The 16,933-nt window shown below is 36.7% G+C and overlaps 1 protein-coding gene across 2 annotated transcripts in view; it reads right to left on the bottom strand.

Annotated features, from left to right (window-relative positions):
- Nucleotides 1-9,887: 9,887 nt before the first annotated feature.
- LOC131164472 (phosphatidylinositol 4-phosphate 5-kinase 8-like) overlaps nucleotides 9,888-16,933 on the bottom strand; it is a 72,015-nt gene continuing 64,969 nt past the window's right edge. The window contains exons 9-10 of one of the 2 annotated variants that reach the window (XM_058121682.1): nucleotides 16,344-16,512; nucleotides 9,888-10,338 (exon numbers count right to left, since the gene is read on the bottom strand). In XM_058121682.1, the coding sequence (XP_057977665.1) occupies nucleotides 10,059-10,338; nucleotides 16,344-16,512 (449 nt within the window). In that variant the 3' untranslated portion in view covers nucleotides 9,888-10,058. The remainder of the gene's footprint in view (nucleotides 10,339-16,343; nucleotides 16,513-16,933) is intronic. The other variant, XM_058121684.1, reaches the window with a different exon arrangement.

Raw genomic sequence — 16,933 nt, 5'->3', positions numbered from 1 at the left:
CTGGCTGTTTGTAAAACGGAGTTGGTGGTGATTGAGGAATAAAAGAGTATAGTGGAGTATATGGAAAGGCTTTAGGAATATAGGTAGGTGAGGGAAATGGACAACGATCTCTTTCTATTTGATATAATTGATCTTTGAGCCTTCTGATTTCTACTTCTTTATCATTAAACATAGATCCAAAATATCCTGTAGAAATGAATTGCCTAAGCTCAGCATCAAGACAATCAATTCTTCTTTTGAGATCAGCGTACAAAGCTTCAATTCTGGAATTAAGGTGGCCAAATCGTTGGTCCATCTGAGTGCCATGATGTATGAGTTTATCGACCTTGTGATCAATGGCAGTCAACGTCGTATTCTGTGATCTGGCATTTTGAGTTTGCCAATTCAGAACTTGCTCAGCTTGTGAAGGAAGCTTTTTGGAACCATCTGGTTGGACTTTAGAGGGTTGAACAAAAGGTTTGGTATGAAGGTTGGAGTCTGTATATGATCTTGGTTCCAATAGTGGAAACTGTTTGTCATACGGAGAAGACATGAAACAGGGAATTGGTTGAGATTGGGGTAGTTTAGGTACTAGAGTTTGGTAAGGTTCTGGTTTAGGTTCTTCTGGAGGAAGGATTCCTTCTTCACAAAGAATTTCAATGGCTCTGTCATAGATCCATAAAGGCTTAGGTTTTCGATCTGGACGCCGAATTCCTATCTACGGGCTGCTTGGGTTATCAGGCTTTCTCTGAGGAGAAAAGGGTTTACAGGATGGTTTGGTTTTTCTCTGTTGTGATTGGTGGCAAGTGCAATCTGGATCGCACATCAAAGGATCAACATCCCAAATGAAATGTCCTTCAATTTTATTAGTGTAGATGGGGGATCCGTCTGCTTCAACGTGGCCTATAGGAATGTCATCTTCAAAAGTTACAGGCTTTATCATCAAGGATTGGAACACCGGAGGAGTGCTTGATGAAGCTGTATCTTTTGGGTTGAACACCGTCTTTACCGTTCCATCTGGAAGTCTCTAAAACTTGGGATCTGAGAGATGGATGGGTGACGATTGCTGATGAAGTTGCTCATAGCTAGAAATCCACTCCAGAGGAATGAGTTGCTTTAACTCTTCTCTGGGAATCTGTCGTGGAATCTGGAGAATAGTGGGAACATCATCTTCTCTTTCAGTAGTGATTAGGATTATATCTTCAGACTGTCCCGGAAGGGGGAGATCAACAGCATGATCTTGAAGTCTGTAAATGAGCTGATGATGTAGAGTAGCCATGTAGGCTGAAGAGACTTGTGGAGCACCAATAATCTGTAGTTGAACCTTTATGCAGTTCCTCAAATTCTTGTCTCTCAGAGGAATATTGAAATTGGGAAAGAACGTGAGACGGACGCTACCAGCTTGGAGAGTGGTAAGCGAAGTGCCAATTGCTGCATGTTCATACTGAGTGTAGATAGTATTGAGAAGAGTGATCCTAGCTGTGACAGGAAGTCCTTTACGGCCATGAAGGGTAAGAAGAAGTCTGACAGCACCAAAATGGAGATGAGTATAGCCTTCTCTAATCCATTGATTGATGAGATCTTGATCAAGCTCAAGATCGACATATTGTTCTTTGGAAGAGGCTGGAATGAGACACTTGTCAAGAGTTGTAGTCTGGACCAACTCCTTGACTTGCGGTCTGTTATGAGATATAAGAAGAGTACGGACTTGATTGGCTAAAGATCTTTTTCTTTTAAAAATATTGTAGGGATTTACAAATGGAAGGGAGGTTTCCTGGATCTGAGCAGAGTAAGGAATATAGGAGTATTCTACTAGGTTGGTAATTTTGGAAGAAGTAGTTTTCTTTATGGAGGGAGGAAGAGAAATGGAAGAAGAAAGTCGAGTAGGTGTAATCTCTGTATTTTGAGAGTGAGAATCCATGGTTTGCTAGTTTCCCCTTTTAACTATTTGTACCTCGTTCTTCTAAAAATCACCTCTATGATCTTAACTCTCTTGGACTCCAGGCAAGGCTACATTTGTGCGGGAGTGACCCACCACCTTTAATCATGTAACAACTTTTGACTTTATGCCAACAACTTTTGACTTTACATACAAGCTTATTATACACGCAGACATAAGATGGCCCACCATTGTGGACTTAGGGGATAATAATACATAAAGTAGCCTGCCATTATGGACTTCGGTGAGATGGCGAGAGATTGAGGTTGACGTAACCCTCATCCATGATCTCTCAATGGATCAGATGGTAGTAAGTCTTTTGCTTCCAAGGATCCTCTTCATCTGTATCCATAGGATCCTGATTAAGAGGGTCCTTGTCAGGTGGCTTGGGAGCAGGAATCTCTTCTGGAATGGCTTGGAGCAGAACTTCAGATCATTCATTTCACAGAGATGATTCAACAGTGAAGGCTTGTAGCTTGGCCATGTACTAGGGAGGTTGTACAGCGTATCCCATTCGTAGACTTGATTTTAGGACCATAAGAGGTTCCTGGTTTGATTGTAGAAATACAGTCTATGTAGAATGAAGATACTGTGTACTGCGGCTGCTTCAACTGGGTCCATCTTCCAAAGGTTGTGATTACTCATGAGGGGAGTCAGCTTCTTTCTCCATGTGAACAGAGGATCAAACAACTAGAGGAAAGTCCAGAACAGAGATTTCTGGTTGGCTAGATCATCAAGATGGGCATATGTCTCTTGAAGAGGGAGGAATGCAGCATGTACCTGCAAAACAGAGATATACCATAGATACCATAATACATGAGTATTAAAGGATGATGGCTTGATGATGTAAGGATTGAGGAATGGGTATGAGGGGAAGGTTAGGTGATGGTCAATCAGACTAGCATAGTAGTCGTAGAAGGTTTTTGCATAGGATTTGATTTTGGATGGGTCATTGCTCTGAGGGTACATTTTTGGAGGGAAGTGTATCTGGGTAGAGGCACCAAGGTAGAGGATATTTGGTGGTGAATATGAGGATGAGGCCATGAAAATTAGTGGAATGGCTCGGTGTTTGGATATGAGAAAGGATGTTTTCCGAGGGCAAGATAACATATCAGTGAGGACATTGTGATCACCTTTTATATGCTTCACAGAGAAGTCATATCTAGAAAACCATTCTTTCAGTCTGAGAATCTGTGGATCAGGAAGAATCTTGTTTCGGTATTCAAACATCTTTGGGAAAGATGAGTTGTCCATTTCAATTGTGAAGTGCTTTGATCTGATGTAGAAGTCAAATTTCTGAATTCCATTTTTTACTGCAATAATTTCTTTGAACACGGTGTGGTAGTGCTTTTGAGAATCTTTGAATTCTCCACTGGGGTGTCCACAATAGGACCTCTTGTTATCCTTATCTTCAAGCAATAAGGCACCCCAATAATGGTCACTTGCGTCTAACTGGAGGATAAGATTTCCTGTGGATGGAATAGTCAGAGGCGGTGGATCCTTTGCAGCTTTTTTGAGATATTTGACAGCCTGTGTCTGGTTAAGGCCCCATGGGGGTGGTTTCTTTTTCAACAATTGTGACAGGGTATTGGTGAATTGACTTGCATGCGGATAATGTCTCTGATGTAATTAATGATGCCAAGAAATTGTTGTATTTCTTTGACAGAAAGATTATCATCAGGAAATTGTAATAATTGTTTTGCAAGATGAGGACCTAGACAGATAGTTCCATGGGATATTTTCATCCCAATAAAATCAATTTCTTGTTGTCCAATCATGCTTTTCTTTTATAACAGCATTATCCCGTACTGTGACACCAGCTGGTGGAAATGTTCAAGAAGGTGATAAAGATCTACAAGACTTTTTGAGAATAATAATATATCATCAATATAGATTAAAGTACTATGCATGATAGGATTAAAAATCCTGGTCATCGTCTTTTGAAACAGTGATGGCGCAATTTTTAAGCCGAAGGGCAAAACTGTCCATTGGAACTGTTCATGTGGAATACAGAAAGTTGTCTTGTATCTGTCATATGGATGAATCCCGAGTTGCCAAAAAGCACCTTTTAAATCAAATTTGGAGAATATTTTTGCCTCGGCGAGATGGATGAATTGTGTTCTGGCTTTTGGAATGGGGAATTTATCATCCCTAATGAACACATTCAATGGTTTGTAATCAATAACGAATCTCTTTTTTCCTCCAATTTTCTCTGATCTTTTTTCAACATAAAATAGTTGACATGCCCAAGAGGAATTGGTTGGTTCAATGAGACTTTGCTTTAATAAGGAATAACATTCTTTTCTGGCAAGCTTAAGGTCTGATGGAGACATTCCCGGATGGGTAGCTTTGGTTGGATTGATATCTTCATTGAGCTTGAAGGGAATGTGAATGAAAAAGTCTGGATTTTTCCAGAGTGGATGATCATGGATGGTTGGTCATGACTTTCTGCACAAAGCTTGAGGAATATAACTGGTAAAAAGCATGCTATATAGATTTATGTAGTTTTTTTTTTCTTTTTTTGGAATAAACATTGTCATTTAATTCAGTGCATCCTTAATTAATAAAAGCTTATTACCTGATCCTACTTGTATCTTGGAAATCTCTCTTAAACCTGTACGAAGCTGTATTAGACAACCACTCGATTCCACTATTATGCTTGGTGTCTAATTGGAACCTCTATGAACTCTCCTTAATGAGATTTTTTGGGCTTCCTTAGAGCTTCAATCGCCACACAATAGTGTTTAAATAAAAAGAAAGATTTCAAGAGAGAACTTTTGGACTGAATAAACTTTTATTAATCTTTCTCAATTTTTCTTCCCCGGACAAAGGGTTGGAGATTCCTTTAAATAGATTCTAAGGGATAAGCACAACTTGCTTTCTCCTTGATTGACAAACTTACTTTTAAAAAAAAAAACAACTAATAGCTTTACTATAATAAAGCAACTGACATCTTTACTTTAATAAAGCAACTAACATAAAAAACACTACATAGATATATAACCTACCAATCTTGACTTTTTAATACATCAAATACACATCATACTTTAATAAAGTTGCTGCAAAGATAAGTAATATAACCAAATAATACAACAAACTTTAATAAAGCTGCTTTAAAGATAACTTGATATGGCTTGTCGAATTGTCCGTTCTGCAATGCCTGGGTATGACACATGTCTAGACAAGTGCATGATATGACGCTACTGACTAGTCTGATCAGTTTGGTCTAGGATATGATGAAAACTGGACTATCATCTAAGTTGTACACCTGTCAAGATCTCGTCTTCCTTTAGAGATCTTCCAAAGCTACAATGATTTATTCATCGTGCTCTTTTCTTGCTAATTCTGCTAGTACAATCTGAATATCACTCTTCATAGCCTGAGTTGAAGGAAGATGACACCCCCAATTCTTAATTTGATTGATTTTTTTCTTTGCTTCAATTGCAAGTTCTACTAAACTAGCTTCTTCAAATTGCTGGAAATACTTCCCCTCAATAGTAATTAAAGTTTGATGGTTTGCAAAGAAAATGCAATTTAATGTCATTCTTGCTTCAAGGAGATAAATTCCCCAAAGATTTTGAACCAATTCATAGAATTTCCTATGTCTCTGAAAATCCTCCCAATCTGGTTCTTTTTCATGGAAGTCTGATATGGGACCATCTTTCCAGTCTTCTGGCAACAAATTCAAAAACAAAACCTTTCATGTTTTTAATTCAATGGGTTCAATGTATCCAAGCCACCATAACCATACTAGATTAGTGAAATTCAATACATGTTTTACCACTAATGGTAGGAAATTAAAAGATTAGCCTATTTTGCTGAATCCAAAAAACTGAACTTCTCCTATTCTTAAGGCCTTTTGCACTGCAATTAGCAACTCAGGGTTTATACTTCTAAGAATGTGTAATTTCAGAATATACAATCCACTCCTTATCCAAAACTATTTTAATTCTAGATATTCTGAAATACTTACTATCGCTTTGATAGTGAAATTTTATTTCTTCAACTGAATATCCATTTCAACTTTTTTGCTTGATTTGTTGATGGATAAGTTTTGTTGTACCTTCCCTATCCACAATTTTGAGGTTTTCTGAAATAATGGCTTCAAATTCTTCCAATATTTCGACCACTTCTCTTAGAGAAACAGAAAAAGATGTATTTGCTAGAATTGTTGGATTATTGACTATCCTTTCTAACAAATTTCTTTTTTCCTTAGAGATTTCTGGAGTCCTTCCCAAAAAGTCTTCAATAATCAAATCAACTTCGACTGTTTTACTATCCTTACTGGATTTTGAAACATTCGTGTTGATAGTTTCTTGGTTAATTCTCTGCTTTTCTTTCATGCTTTCTCCTTTTACCTTTTTGGTTCTAGGATTATGAGCACATTGAGTACTGTAGTGTCTATATTGGCTACAAATAAAGCATTGAATACAACTTTTATCACTAGGTTTTTCATCTTTTCTAAACGAACTCCCTTTCTTTACCTGGATCTATTCCAAAGCTGGAACCAAACGTTCTCTTTTCTAAGAAACATTTCTTCCTCTGCCACTCCCTTCTCCTTTTCTGGAGTTGGAGGTGAACTATCTCTATTTGTCAACAAATTTGGCAACTAGGCAATCTGCCACCCTATGCTTTTCTTGACAAATCACACATTTCAAATGGCTACTACTGTTACTGGTAGTGCTTTCCATTTGCTCTGCAAGAATTCAAATATCTGGTTAGAGTATAAGCAATAATAGTATCTCTACCTTTAATATGTTCTATATTAAAGGAGTAATATTATAATTCATTCCTCCATTTAACCAATCTTACTTGAGTGCATCATTTTAACTTAATTCACATGAAGTGACATAAGAACTATCTGTTCTAACAATGAAGGGTTTACCTAAAAAAAAGTTCATTAGCCCTAATTCATTTAAGGACTGCTAATAATTCCTTTTCATGAATTGGGTAATTTAATTTTGCTCCTTTGAAACATCCACTTCAATATCTACTGAGGTTTTCCGTTTTATCAATTTTTCTAATTTTTAAAACACATCCTCATGCTATATCTGAAGCACCGGCTTTCAGAATTATATCTAATTTTGTACCGTTGAATATTCTAATTTTGGTAAATTTTGAGCTTCTTTCTTTAAGGCTTTTACTACTTCAGTATTCTCTGAAGTCCAATTTCAAGGATTCTTTATTGAAACCTTTTTATGAATTGGTACTACCTTTCTGCCAAATTTTTAATAAATTTCCTAATATAATTCAATACTCCTAGAAAGCATTAACACAGCCTTTTATCTTCAAATTCATTAGGAAATTTACATAGCCTTTCTGCTATACGTGGCTCAAGTTCTTCTTCACTTCCCCGAAATTTTAGTCCTAAAAATTCAATTTGAGGTTGCATCCAAATGGTTTTTTTTCTTTTTGAAAAAAATCATTCCTTCTTTTCTGAACACTTGAGCCACCTATTTCAAATGTTCTAGATGATCCTTAATATTTTTACTAAATACTAAAGCATCGTCAATATAAACTACAACAAATCCAGTCATTTTTTCAAAAGCCTGATCCATCCTTCTCTGGAAAATTCCTGAGGCGTTCTTTAATCCAAATGACATAACTAGCCATTTGAAAAACTCGATCGGCGTAGTGAAGGATGTAAGAGCTACTATTCTTTCTTTGACCTTTATCTGCCAACATCCTGATTTGAGATCGAATTCAGAATATACTGAGGGTTTCTCCCTTTTTATTCTATTTATAAGAGATTCATGATTAGGTAAATTATAGCCATCATCTCTTACTTTTCTATTCAGATCTCTATAATCAATAACCATCCTGGCTTTACCACATACTTGCTCGGCATGATTTGTTACCATGAATGCAACACTCCTGTGCTCACTCTTACTGTACCTAATAAGTCCCAAATTCAATAATTCGGGAATTTATTTCTCAAATTCTTTTATCATTTCATTTGGATAACTAATCCCTTTACTTCTGATAATTGTATCGGGGTTTTTAAGCACAATATCCTTCTGGCATGACCTTCTTCCATAATGCCTATGGATTTTCTAACCAATTGTCTGAAAGCATCTTCTTGACTTATTCAAGAATATTTTCTTCTTCTAATTGATTTACCTTTAGGATACTTCCTAATACCAATTCCTTCCAGTTATCAAGCTTCCTTTGATAATCAGATTTTCCTTATTTTTTGACTATCATATAATTCTTTATAATAACACGTGAAGATTTTGGAATAAAATGATTATCTAGGATTATTCCTTCTGAAAATATCGTAAATGGTTGATATTTCTTAAGGAACTTACTTTCCAAAAGAAAATCATCTGGTAATTCATGAATTATGCCAAGAATTTGCTCCTCATATTCTTTGTCATTCATCCTTATCTTTACATTTCTGGCAATTTCTACCACTTGGAGTATTACACTATTACCAATTATAACTCGAAGATTTTCTGATTCTCAAATCTGATTCATATGCAAGACCAAGTACATCCAGTATCGATAAGGATTGTACATTCTACCTTACTGATAGAAATGTTTACAAGCGTTGCCCATTCTTTTTCTCTTTTACTGATCATAGAACCACGACAAAGCTTTGATACCAATTTCTCATGAATCTTACTGGACTCAAAAATTGAGGAAAAAAAAAGAGGTGGAAGAAGCCTTAATTAATAAAAGCTTATTACCCGATCCTACCTGTATTTGAAAAGAGAATAGGGGGTTGAAGAGGCATTTCGCATTTTCAGCCCCTCCCCAAGTAACAAAGAAATTAATAAACCAAAAAATAAATAATTTGGAGTTGTATTAGATTTAGATCCAGCAAAATCTGAAATCTATACACTCAAATGCAAATGAACTGCTCTCCTATTAATGGGTATCCTGTATGGTACAAATATGTGCGGTTGTTCAGATTAATTAATTAAAAGGCGTATGCAGACTCATGATACAAAAATCTAATTGATATAAAGATCATCTAGGGTTGGGTGAGCAAAGAAATATTTCATGCCTGCTTGAAGTTTGTACATGAAACAGTGCAAAACTTTTTATTATTTTATTATTTTTGTTTTTTAGACAAATATTGTACAATTGAGAAATTAGTTTTTTTTTTTATTGTAATTCTTTCACAATAGAATGCAATAAAATTTTGAATAAAAAAAATAATAAAATTAAGTGATAAATTCCATTCTATTAATTCCATTTCATTTACATCTACCAAACAGATTCTTTGACCTAAATTAATGTTTTTGGTCCATAAAAACATACTCCCAAAAAAAAAAAAAAAAACAGGCTGACCAGACCATTACCGAAGGCTGTACTAGAGATGCCAAAAATGGTAAAGTGTGAACACAACAAAATTGAGGAAAAGTAGAAGGGCAGGAAAACCCCCTCTTCAGCTATAGCATCAACTAGTCAGCATGGAACACATCCTGCAACTCCCAAGTAAATTCACAAAACCAGAAACTCGTCCTGAACTTGATGAAGAAAACAACAAATTTCAGAATTTGGATTTAAATTAGTATGAATATGAAAGATATCCAATACAATTTTACTCCATGTTTTATTTAAAATTCTTATGAGTCTATACCTAAGACCTGAAATCCATACTCCTAATTAGTGTTTAAAACAATGAAATTCAGAAATTATATTTAAACTAGTATGAATTTGAAAAATAAAAAATAAAAAATAGATTTAAATTAGTACAAATTTGAAAGAAACTCAAATACAAATTTACACTACGCTGTGTTTAAATTCTATACAAGTTCTAATAAGGCCCAAAATTGCATGCTCTCAAACATGGGGAAAGGGGAATTTAATTTTTTTTCTTGCACAATCCATTGAACCGGCTATAAAGCATATTTGCAAATTTGCAATTCCATTCCTACTATGACAAAATGTATAACTATACACTAAATTAAAATGATAAATTAGAACCAGCAACCCCATCTGAATAACATTAAGCTGAAAATGGAAGAAATTTCAATCACCGTAATATTAATATATAAAAGTAGCAGGATGATGCACTAATCTAATAATTCAGTTTACAATGAATGATTGGGAAAGAATTGTGTTAATAAAGCTTGTAAAGTACAAAGCATTAGGTGGAATGATAAAAACAGAGACGAAATATCCCCCTTCTTCATGATTGATCGGGGAAAACTTTTTCTAAGAAGTCGATGAAACGCTTCGCATAGAACTTGGGATCGACAGCAGAAATCGACAGGGGGTCAAAATGCAGAGATTTGTATGCATGCTCGATTTTCTTTTTCATATTATATTCTTGCAATATATCAATTATACCAAGATAAAGAACAACATCATAAACTCCAAAAAGTTCAACCTCAGATGAATCACTCTCGTCTTCCACAAGCTTGTGACTAGCTTGAGCAGGCATGTTCACACCCAGTTGAACCGGTAACCTATAAATTTTTAAAAATAAGAAGTTGAAACTACTTGGCAAATAAATATGATCGCACAATTGACAAACCAAGTTGAATTTAAAACACTTGTTCTCCAGAGAGTATCTGAAATAAATGTAGATAAAATGAATCTCTTGCAAGATATGTCAACTGCTTTAGACAATCTCTCAGCACATTAAATGTCACCAAGTTCAGGGATAATATCAATCAAAATTAACAAGTACAAGAAAAGTAGATTATCGTAATATGTGACTCATATGTTAAGTGGAATACATGTAAAAATAAAACATGGTAAAAAAACACAAAAGCTGACTTGCAGGAAGAAACCGAGGATGGTTTGCCTGAAACTGTCGACGGTTTTGTTTAGGTTCAAAAGAAACAGTCCACGAATTTGTAGTCTTATATCGACTGTTTGGTCTCGGCATTAAACCATCGATGGTATGTTTGAAACCGTCAACGGTTTTGCTTGGTTACTCAGCGTTGGTTTTCGAATTTTGAATTGGGAAGTTGAATAAGTTGAGTTTTCGGGGGAAAAACTTCCAAAAGGATTATATATACATGTTGTATGTTGTAATATATATGTCTTTTGACATAAGATAGTGAAAAATCATTGCCATTTACTCCCGTGGACGTAGGCATTGCCGAACAACATAATTCTTCGTGTCATTGTTTTATTACTTTCATATAATTTGTGTAATTGTGTTTTTCTGTATATTTCATCATTGGTTGCTGCATTGTAAGACCGATCAATTTCGCTATGCATTAATTTGCACAACAAATTGATATCATAGCATTAGGTTATAATGACTTCTGGAATTTTTCCCACAAAGTTCAGTGTTGTTAAGTTCAATGGAATGGGAAATTTTAGACTATGGCAGAGGAGGGTTAAAGATCTGTTAGATCAACAAGATATGGTGAAAACATTATACAGAGGTCAACCGGAAGGCATGGATGAAACAAGTTGGAAGGAGTTGAAAGTGAAGACTGTGGCAACTATCAAACTTTGTCTGGCTAATGACACATTATATCACGTCATGGATGAGGAATCTCCGGCAGCAGTTTGGCAGAAATTGAAAAGTCGGTATATGTCCAAGTCTTTAACGAACAAGTTGTATTTTAAGCAAAAATTGTATTGGCTTAAGATGGCGGAGGGTTCAGATTTGAACCAACACATCAATGTATTCAATCAAATAATAAGTTATTTGATGCAAGTTGATGTGAAGTTCAAGAAAGAAGACAAGGCGTTCATGTTACTGAATTCCCTACCTGCGTTTCATACGTATGAAAATTTGGTTACAACTCTGACATAGGGAAAAGAAACCCTGAGTTTGGATGAGGTTACAAGCGTTTTGTTAGGTTTTCATCAAAGGAAGAAAGCCAACGATGAGATTTCACAAAGTAAATGACTCGTGGTGAAGGGTAACCAGGAAGGTGGGAGAAGCAAGTCCCGGAGCAGATCGAGTAATTATAAATCTCGGTCCCAATCCAAGAAGAAGAAGGATATTCGGTGTTTTAAGTGCGGGAAAAAGGAGGACATAAAATCGGAGTGTCTAGAGCGTCAAAATCGACGAATGTAGTGGAAGGAGACAGTGATGGTGATATGCTTTCTGTTTCATCGGGTTCAGATCGCCTCATGGATTCTTGGATCCTAGATTCGGCGTACTCTTATCACATGATACCAAATAAAGATTGGCTCAGCACCTACAAGTCAGTAAATTCTAGTTCTGTTCTGATGGGAAATGATACTTCATGCAAAATTGTTGGAATAGGAAATATCAAAATTAAGATGTTTGATGGTCTTGTGAGAACATTATGAGATGTTAGGCACATACCAGATCTACGGAAGAATTTAATTTCATTGGGCACTTTGGATTGTAACGGGTTTAGTTACAAGTCTAAAAGTGGGGTAATGAAGGTGTGTAAAGATGTTTTAACGGTGATGAAGGGACAAAAGTTAGCAAGTAATATCTATGCACTACTGGGTAACACAATTGAAGGTGGAGCTGCAGCTATAGATTCTGAGTCAGATAATACTGTTTTTTGGCATATCCAATTAGGGCATTTGGGTGAGCGTGGAATGATGGAGCTTTATAAGAGAAATCTTTTGAAGAGTATCAAAACATGCAGACTAAATTTCTACAGGTATTGTGTTTTTAGGAAACAAAACTGGGTGCAGTTCAAGACAACCACACACAAGACAGAAGGTATTCTTGACTACATTCATTAAAATGTTTGGGGACCGGTGAGGGTAGCATCACGAGGTGTACATATGTACTTCGTGAGCTTTATCGATGATTACTCACGAAAGGTCTGAGCGTACTTCATGCGGTACAAGTCAGAAACATTTGTCAGGTTTAAATTGTGGAAAGCTGAGGTAGAAAACCAAACTAAGAGAAAGATTAAACGCCTCAGGTTAGACAATGGAACTAAGTACATAGATTCGAGCTTTAGAGAGTTGTGCGAGCAGCATGACATAAAGAGAATTTTATAGTATGCAAGACAACACAATAGAATGGTGTGGTAGAAAGGATGAACCGAACTCTAGCTGAAAGGGCTTTGGTGTCTCAGGTTGAATGCAGGGTTTGCTAAGAACTTTTGAGCTGAGGCAGTGAATATGGCGTGTTTCTTGGTTAACCAATCACCAAGGGCATCTCTAGATGGGAAAGTTGCAGAGGTGTGAACAAGTAATGCAATAAACTATTCTGGTTTAAGAGTGTTTGGTTGTCCGGTGTATGTGCACATTTCTAGTGAGGAGAGATCTAAGCATGATGCAAAGTCTTTTCTAGGGTATCATAAAGGTGTGAAAAGGAGAGATCTAAGCTTGATGCAAAGTCTTTTCTGGGGTATCATAAAGGTGTGAAATGGTTCGAGTTGTGGGATCCAAAGGCAAACAAGGTGGTGATCAGTAGAGATGTGATTTTCGATGAGAAAGTCATGTTGCAATGTACTCAGAAAGAAGAAGAAAAGAAACAAGTGCCAGAAAACTGCAGCAGCAATGAGCATGTGGTGTAGGTGAAGTTAGAGACTCAGGGCAGAGATAATAGTGTTCAGAATGTAGGGAGTTCTAACTTGGGAGACCAGCAAGATCACAGTATAACTATACACAAACATAGATGCATTATCAAGCCACCGCCCAGGTATAAATTTGATGATCTGGTGTCTCATGCGCTCATTACCAATAGGAAGGATCCGAATACTTTTCAAGAGGCGGTGCACAACCAAGAGAAAAGTAAATGCATGGGTGCTATGGTGGAAGAGATGGAGTCATTGCATAAGAACCAGACGTGGAAGTTGGTAGAGCTTCCAGAAGGAAAGAGGGTAATAGGATGCAAGTGGGTGTATAGGAAGAAAGAAGCAGTATCAGAAAAAGAAAGAGAAAATTTCATGGCTCGGTTAGTAGCAAAGGGTTCCTCACAGAGGAAAGAAGTTGATTATGATGAGATCTTCTCCCCTATGACTAGACACACTTCCATTAGGGTAGTGTTAGGATTGGTGGCGCATTTTGATATACATTTGGAGCAAATGAACGTAAAGATAGCATTTCTCCATGGTAATTTGGAGGAGCTAATTTACATGATACAATTAGAAGGGTTTAGTCAACCTGAACAGGAGCACTTAGTTTGTAAACTAAAGAAATCACTTTACGGGCTAAAGCATTCTCCAAGACAGTGGTACAAACGTTTTGACTCCTACATGATCCGGATAGGCTATAGGAGGTGTGAGTATGATTACTATGTTTATGTGAAAAGTCTCGAGGACGGTTCTCTCATTTTTCTATTGCTTTATGTTGATGACATGCTGATTGCTGTGAAGGATATAACTAAGGTAAATAAGTTGAAATCTCTGTTGAATAAAGAGTTTGACATGAAATATTTGGGTGCAGGCAAGAAGATTCTTGAGATGGAAATTCACAGGGACAGAACTGTAGGGAGATTGCAGTCATCTCAAGGTAGCTATGTGGAGAAGGTGTTGGAGAAGTTTAGCATGGTTAATGCAAAATTGGTAAGCACACCGTAAGCGAATTATTTTAAATTGTCTACCGCTCAGTGCCCAAGGACGGATGATGATATTTGTGACATGTCAAAGGTCCCCTATGCTAGTGTAGTGGGGTGTTTAATGTATGCTATGGTGTGTACAAGACCGGATCTGGCACAAGCTATTAGTATAGTGAGTAAGTTTCTTTCAAATCCGGGTAGACAGCATTAGGATGTAGTCAAGTGGATTTTCAAACACTTGTGGAGTACTTCACACTATGACATCATGTTCGGCAGGCAACAAAGTGATTCGTCAGTTGTGAGATTTGTGGATGGAGACTATGCAGAGGACCTAGATGGTAGGAGGTCTACAACAGGGTATGTGTTTGCCCTTGTGGGAGGGCCTATTTGTTGGAGGTCCATGGTACAGTCTCTGGTTGCACTATCAACAAATGAGTCGGGTATATGGCAGTTTCCGAAGCTACCAAGGAAGCATTATGCTTACAAGATTGGTCAAGGAGCCGGGTATTTAGCAAGGTGGAGTTCAGCTACTTTGTGATAGTCAGAATGTCATCTACTTGGCGAAAAACCAAGTGTATCATGCAAGAACCAAGCACATAGATGTGAAGTTTCAGAGGATCGGGAATTGGTTTCTTTTGGTGAACTTATACTTGAGAAAGTTTACACTTCTGAGAATGCAGTAGATATCTTGACAAAGTTTGTTACCACGGATAAGTTCAAACATTGCTTGGACTTGCTTAATGTCTCCAGTTGCTAGACGGGAGACGATCCCAACCTATTGTCCCAGATGGAGCAGTGAGTTCTGTTTTCGTTTTTTTTTTTTATTTTTTTATAAGGGGTGTATATTTGCCAAGGTGGAGATTGTTGTAATATGTGGCTTATATCTTGAGTGGAACACATGTACGAAGAAAACATGGTAAAAAAAAATAGAGAAGTTGGTTTGCAGGAAGAAACCGGCGACGGTTTGCTTGAAACCGTCGACAGTTTCGTTTAGGTGCAGAAGAAACAGTCGACGGATTTGTAGTGTTATATCGACTATTTGATCTTGACATTAAACCATCGACGGTTTTGCTCGGTTACTCAGCGCTGATTTTCGAATTTTAAATTGGGAGGTTGAATATGTTGGGTTTTCGGGGGAAAAACCTCCGTGAGGGTTATATATACATGTTGTATGTTGTAATCCATATGTATTTTGACATAAGATAGTGAAAAATCACTGCCGTTTGCTCCCGTGAATGTAGGCTGCCGAACCACGTAATTTTGTGTTTTTCTGTATATTTCATCATTGGTTGCTGCATTGTAAGACCGATCAGTTCTGCTGCGCATTAATTTGCACAATAGAGAAAGATATCTAAACTAGGGATATGACAAGAAGATATGTTGGCTGCAATAACCATGAAGGCCGTAGACATAATAAGATATAATATTTTTTCCAAGCACCATGAACGGTTTAAAAAGGCTGAGATAGTAGGAAAACAATTTTCAAAAATTATGCACCATGTTTGTTAGAAAAAAGATCATAGATAGAGAAGTTAATAACTGAAATAGCGCAGGTAGGATGTTAGAAAGTTTTTACATCACAATTTTTGCCTCCAAACCTCCAAAGAGTATTCAAAATTCCAAACAAATCCCATTACAGTCGCATATTTAGAAATTAAAAATTTTGGAAGCCTCAGTAATTGTTCATTGAATTCCACTAAAAAGCAAATAGCTTGTAATAAAAATAGCAGAGTACATGAATTCGCTAAAAACTCTCTTGAGTCAACTTCTCAAGCAATTCAGATCTATTGTTTCCCCCCAGCAACAAAATCTAGCGTGTGCTTCATATTAGCATAATAGGAGAATTATTTACTAGGTTTTGGAAGCTTAAACAACCATCAGCCATCAGGATTATCAGTCCACAGATGCAAACAGAGAACTTTTAGTGTCCCTTACACATGCTAAGAAACAATTCCCTCACTGCACTAAAGATTGCAAAATATAGAGTGTATGAGATCAAATGTAAATTACCTCCCTGCACCAGGCACCAAAAGGTCAACCTCTTGGTCACCTACAGAAAATGCTCTCAATGTACTTCCTCTAATGTGAGAACCTCTTAATGTGTTCGCAAAGATGGGTTCGTGGGTTACTAGAAGAAGACTGCTCGGAGGAATCAAGAACTCCCCTTGTGAGGTTGCACCTAATGGAAGCAGAATGTAAGGGGCAAACTACTCAAATAAATAAAATTCTGAGATGAAAATGAAATTGAAAATACTGAATTTGTTTCTTTCTTTTTTAAAAAAATTTGCAAGTAATGTCATGTCCTTAGACAGCCCACACATACCTGCACGTGCACAATTCTTCCTTCAAGATTTCAGCGTCAATTAGGCTAAATATTAAAATTCTCAGGCCAGAATATAATAGAAATGTACCGCCAAATACGAGAAGATTTTGGCCATGAAAGATTTAACTTGGTGCACTGTGTGGCAAATGGATTTTTGAACAGAAATATGTTGCTTGGAGCAGGATGCACATATTCATGCATGCATGGGAAAGTATAACACCATAATCAGGTACCAATGGTATTGTCAGCCATCAATTAAAACCTTGTTAGAGGTTTA

Source organism: Malania oleifera, chromosome 9 (genome assembly GCF_029873635.1).
Source record: "Malania oleifera isolate guangnan ecotype guangnan chromosome 9, ASM2987363v1, whole genome shotgun sequence".
Lineage (NCBI taxonomy): Eukaryota > Viridiplantae > Streptophyta > Magnoliopsida > Santalales > Ximeniaceae > Malania > Malania oleifera.
This window is presented reverse-complemented; position numbering and strand designations above follow the sequence as displayed.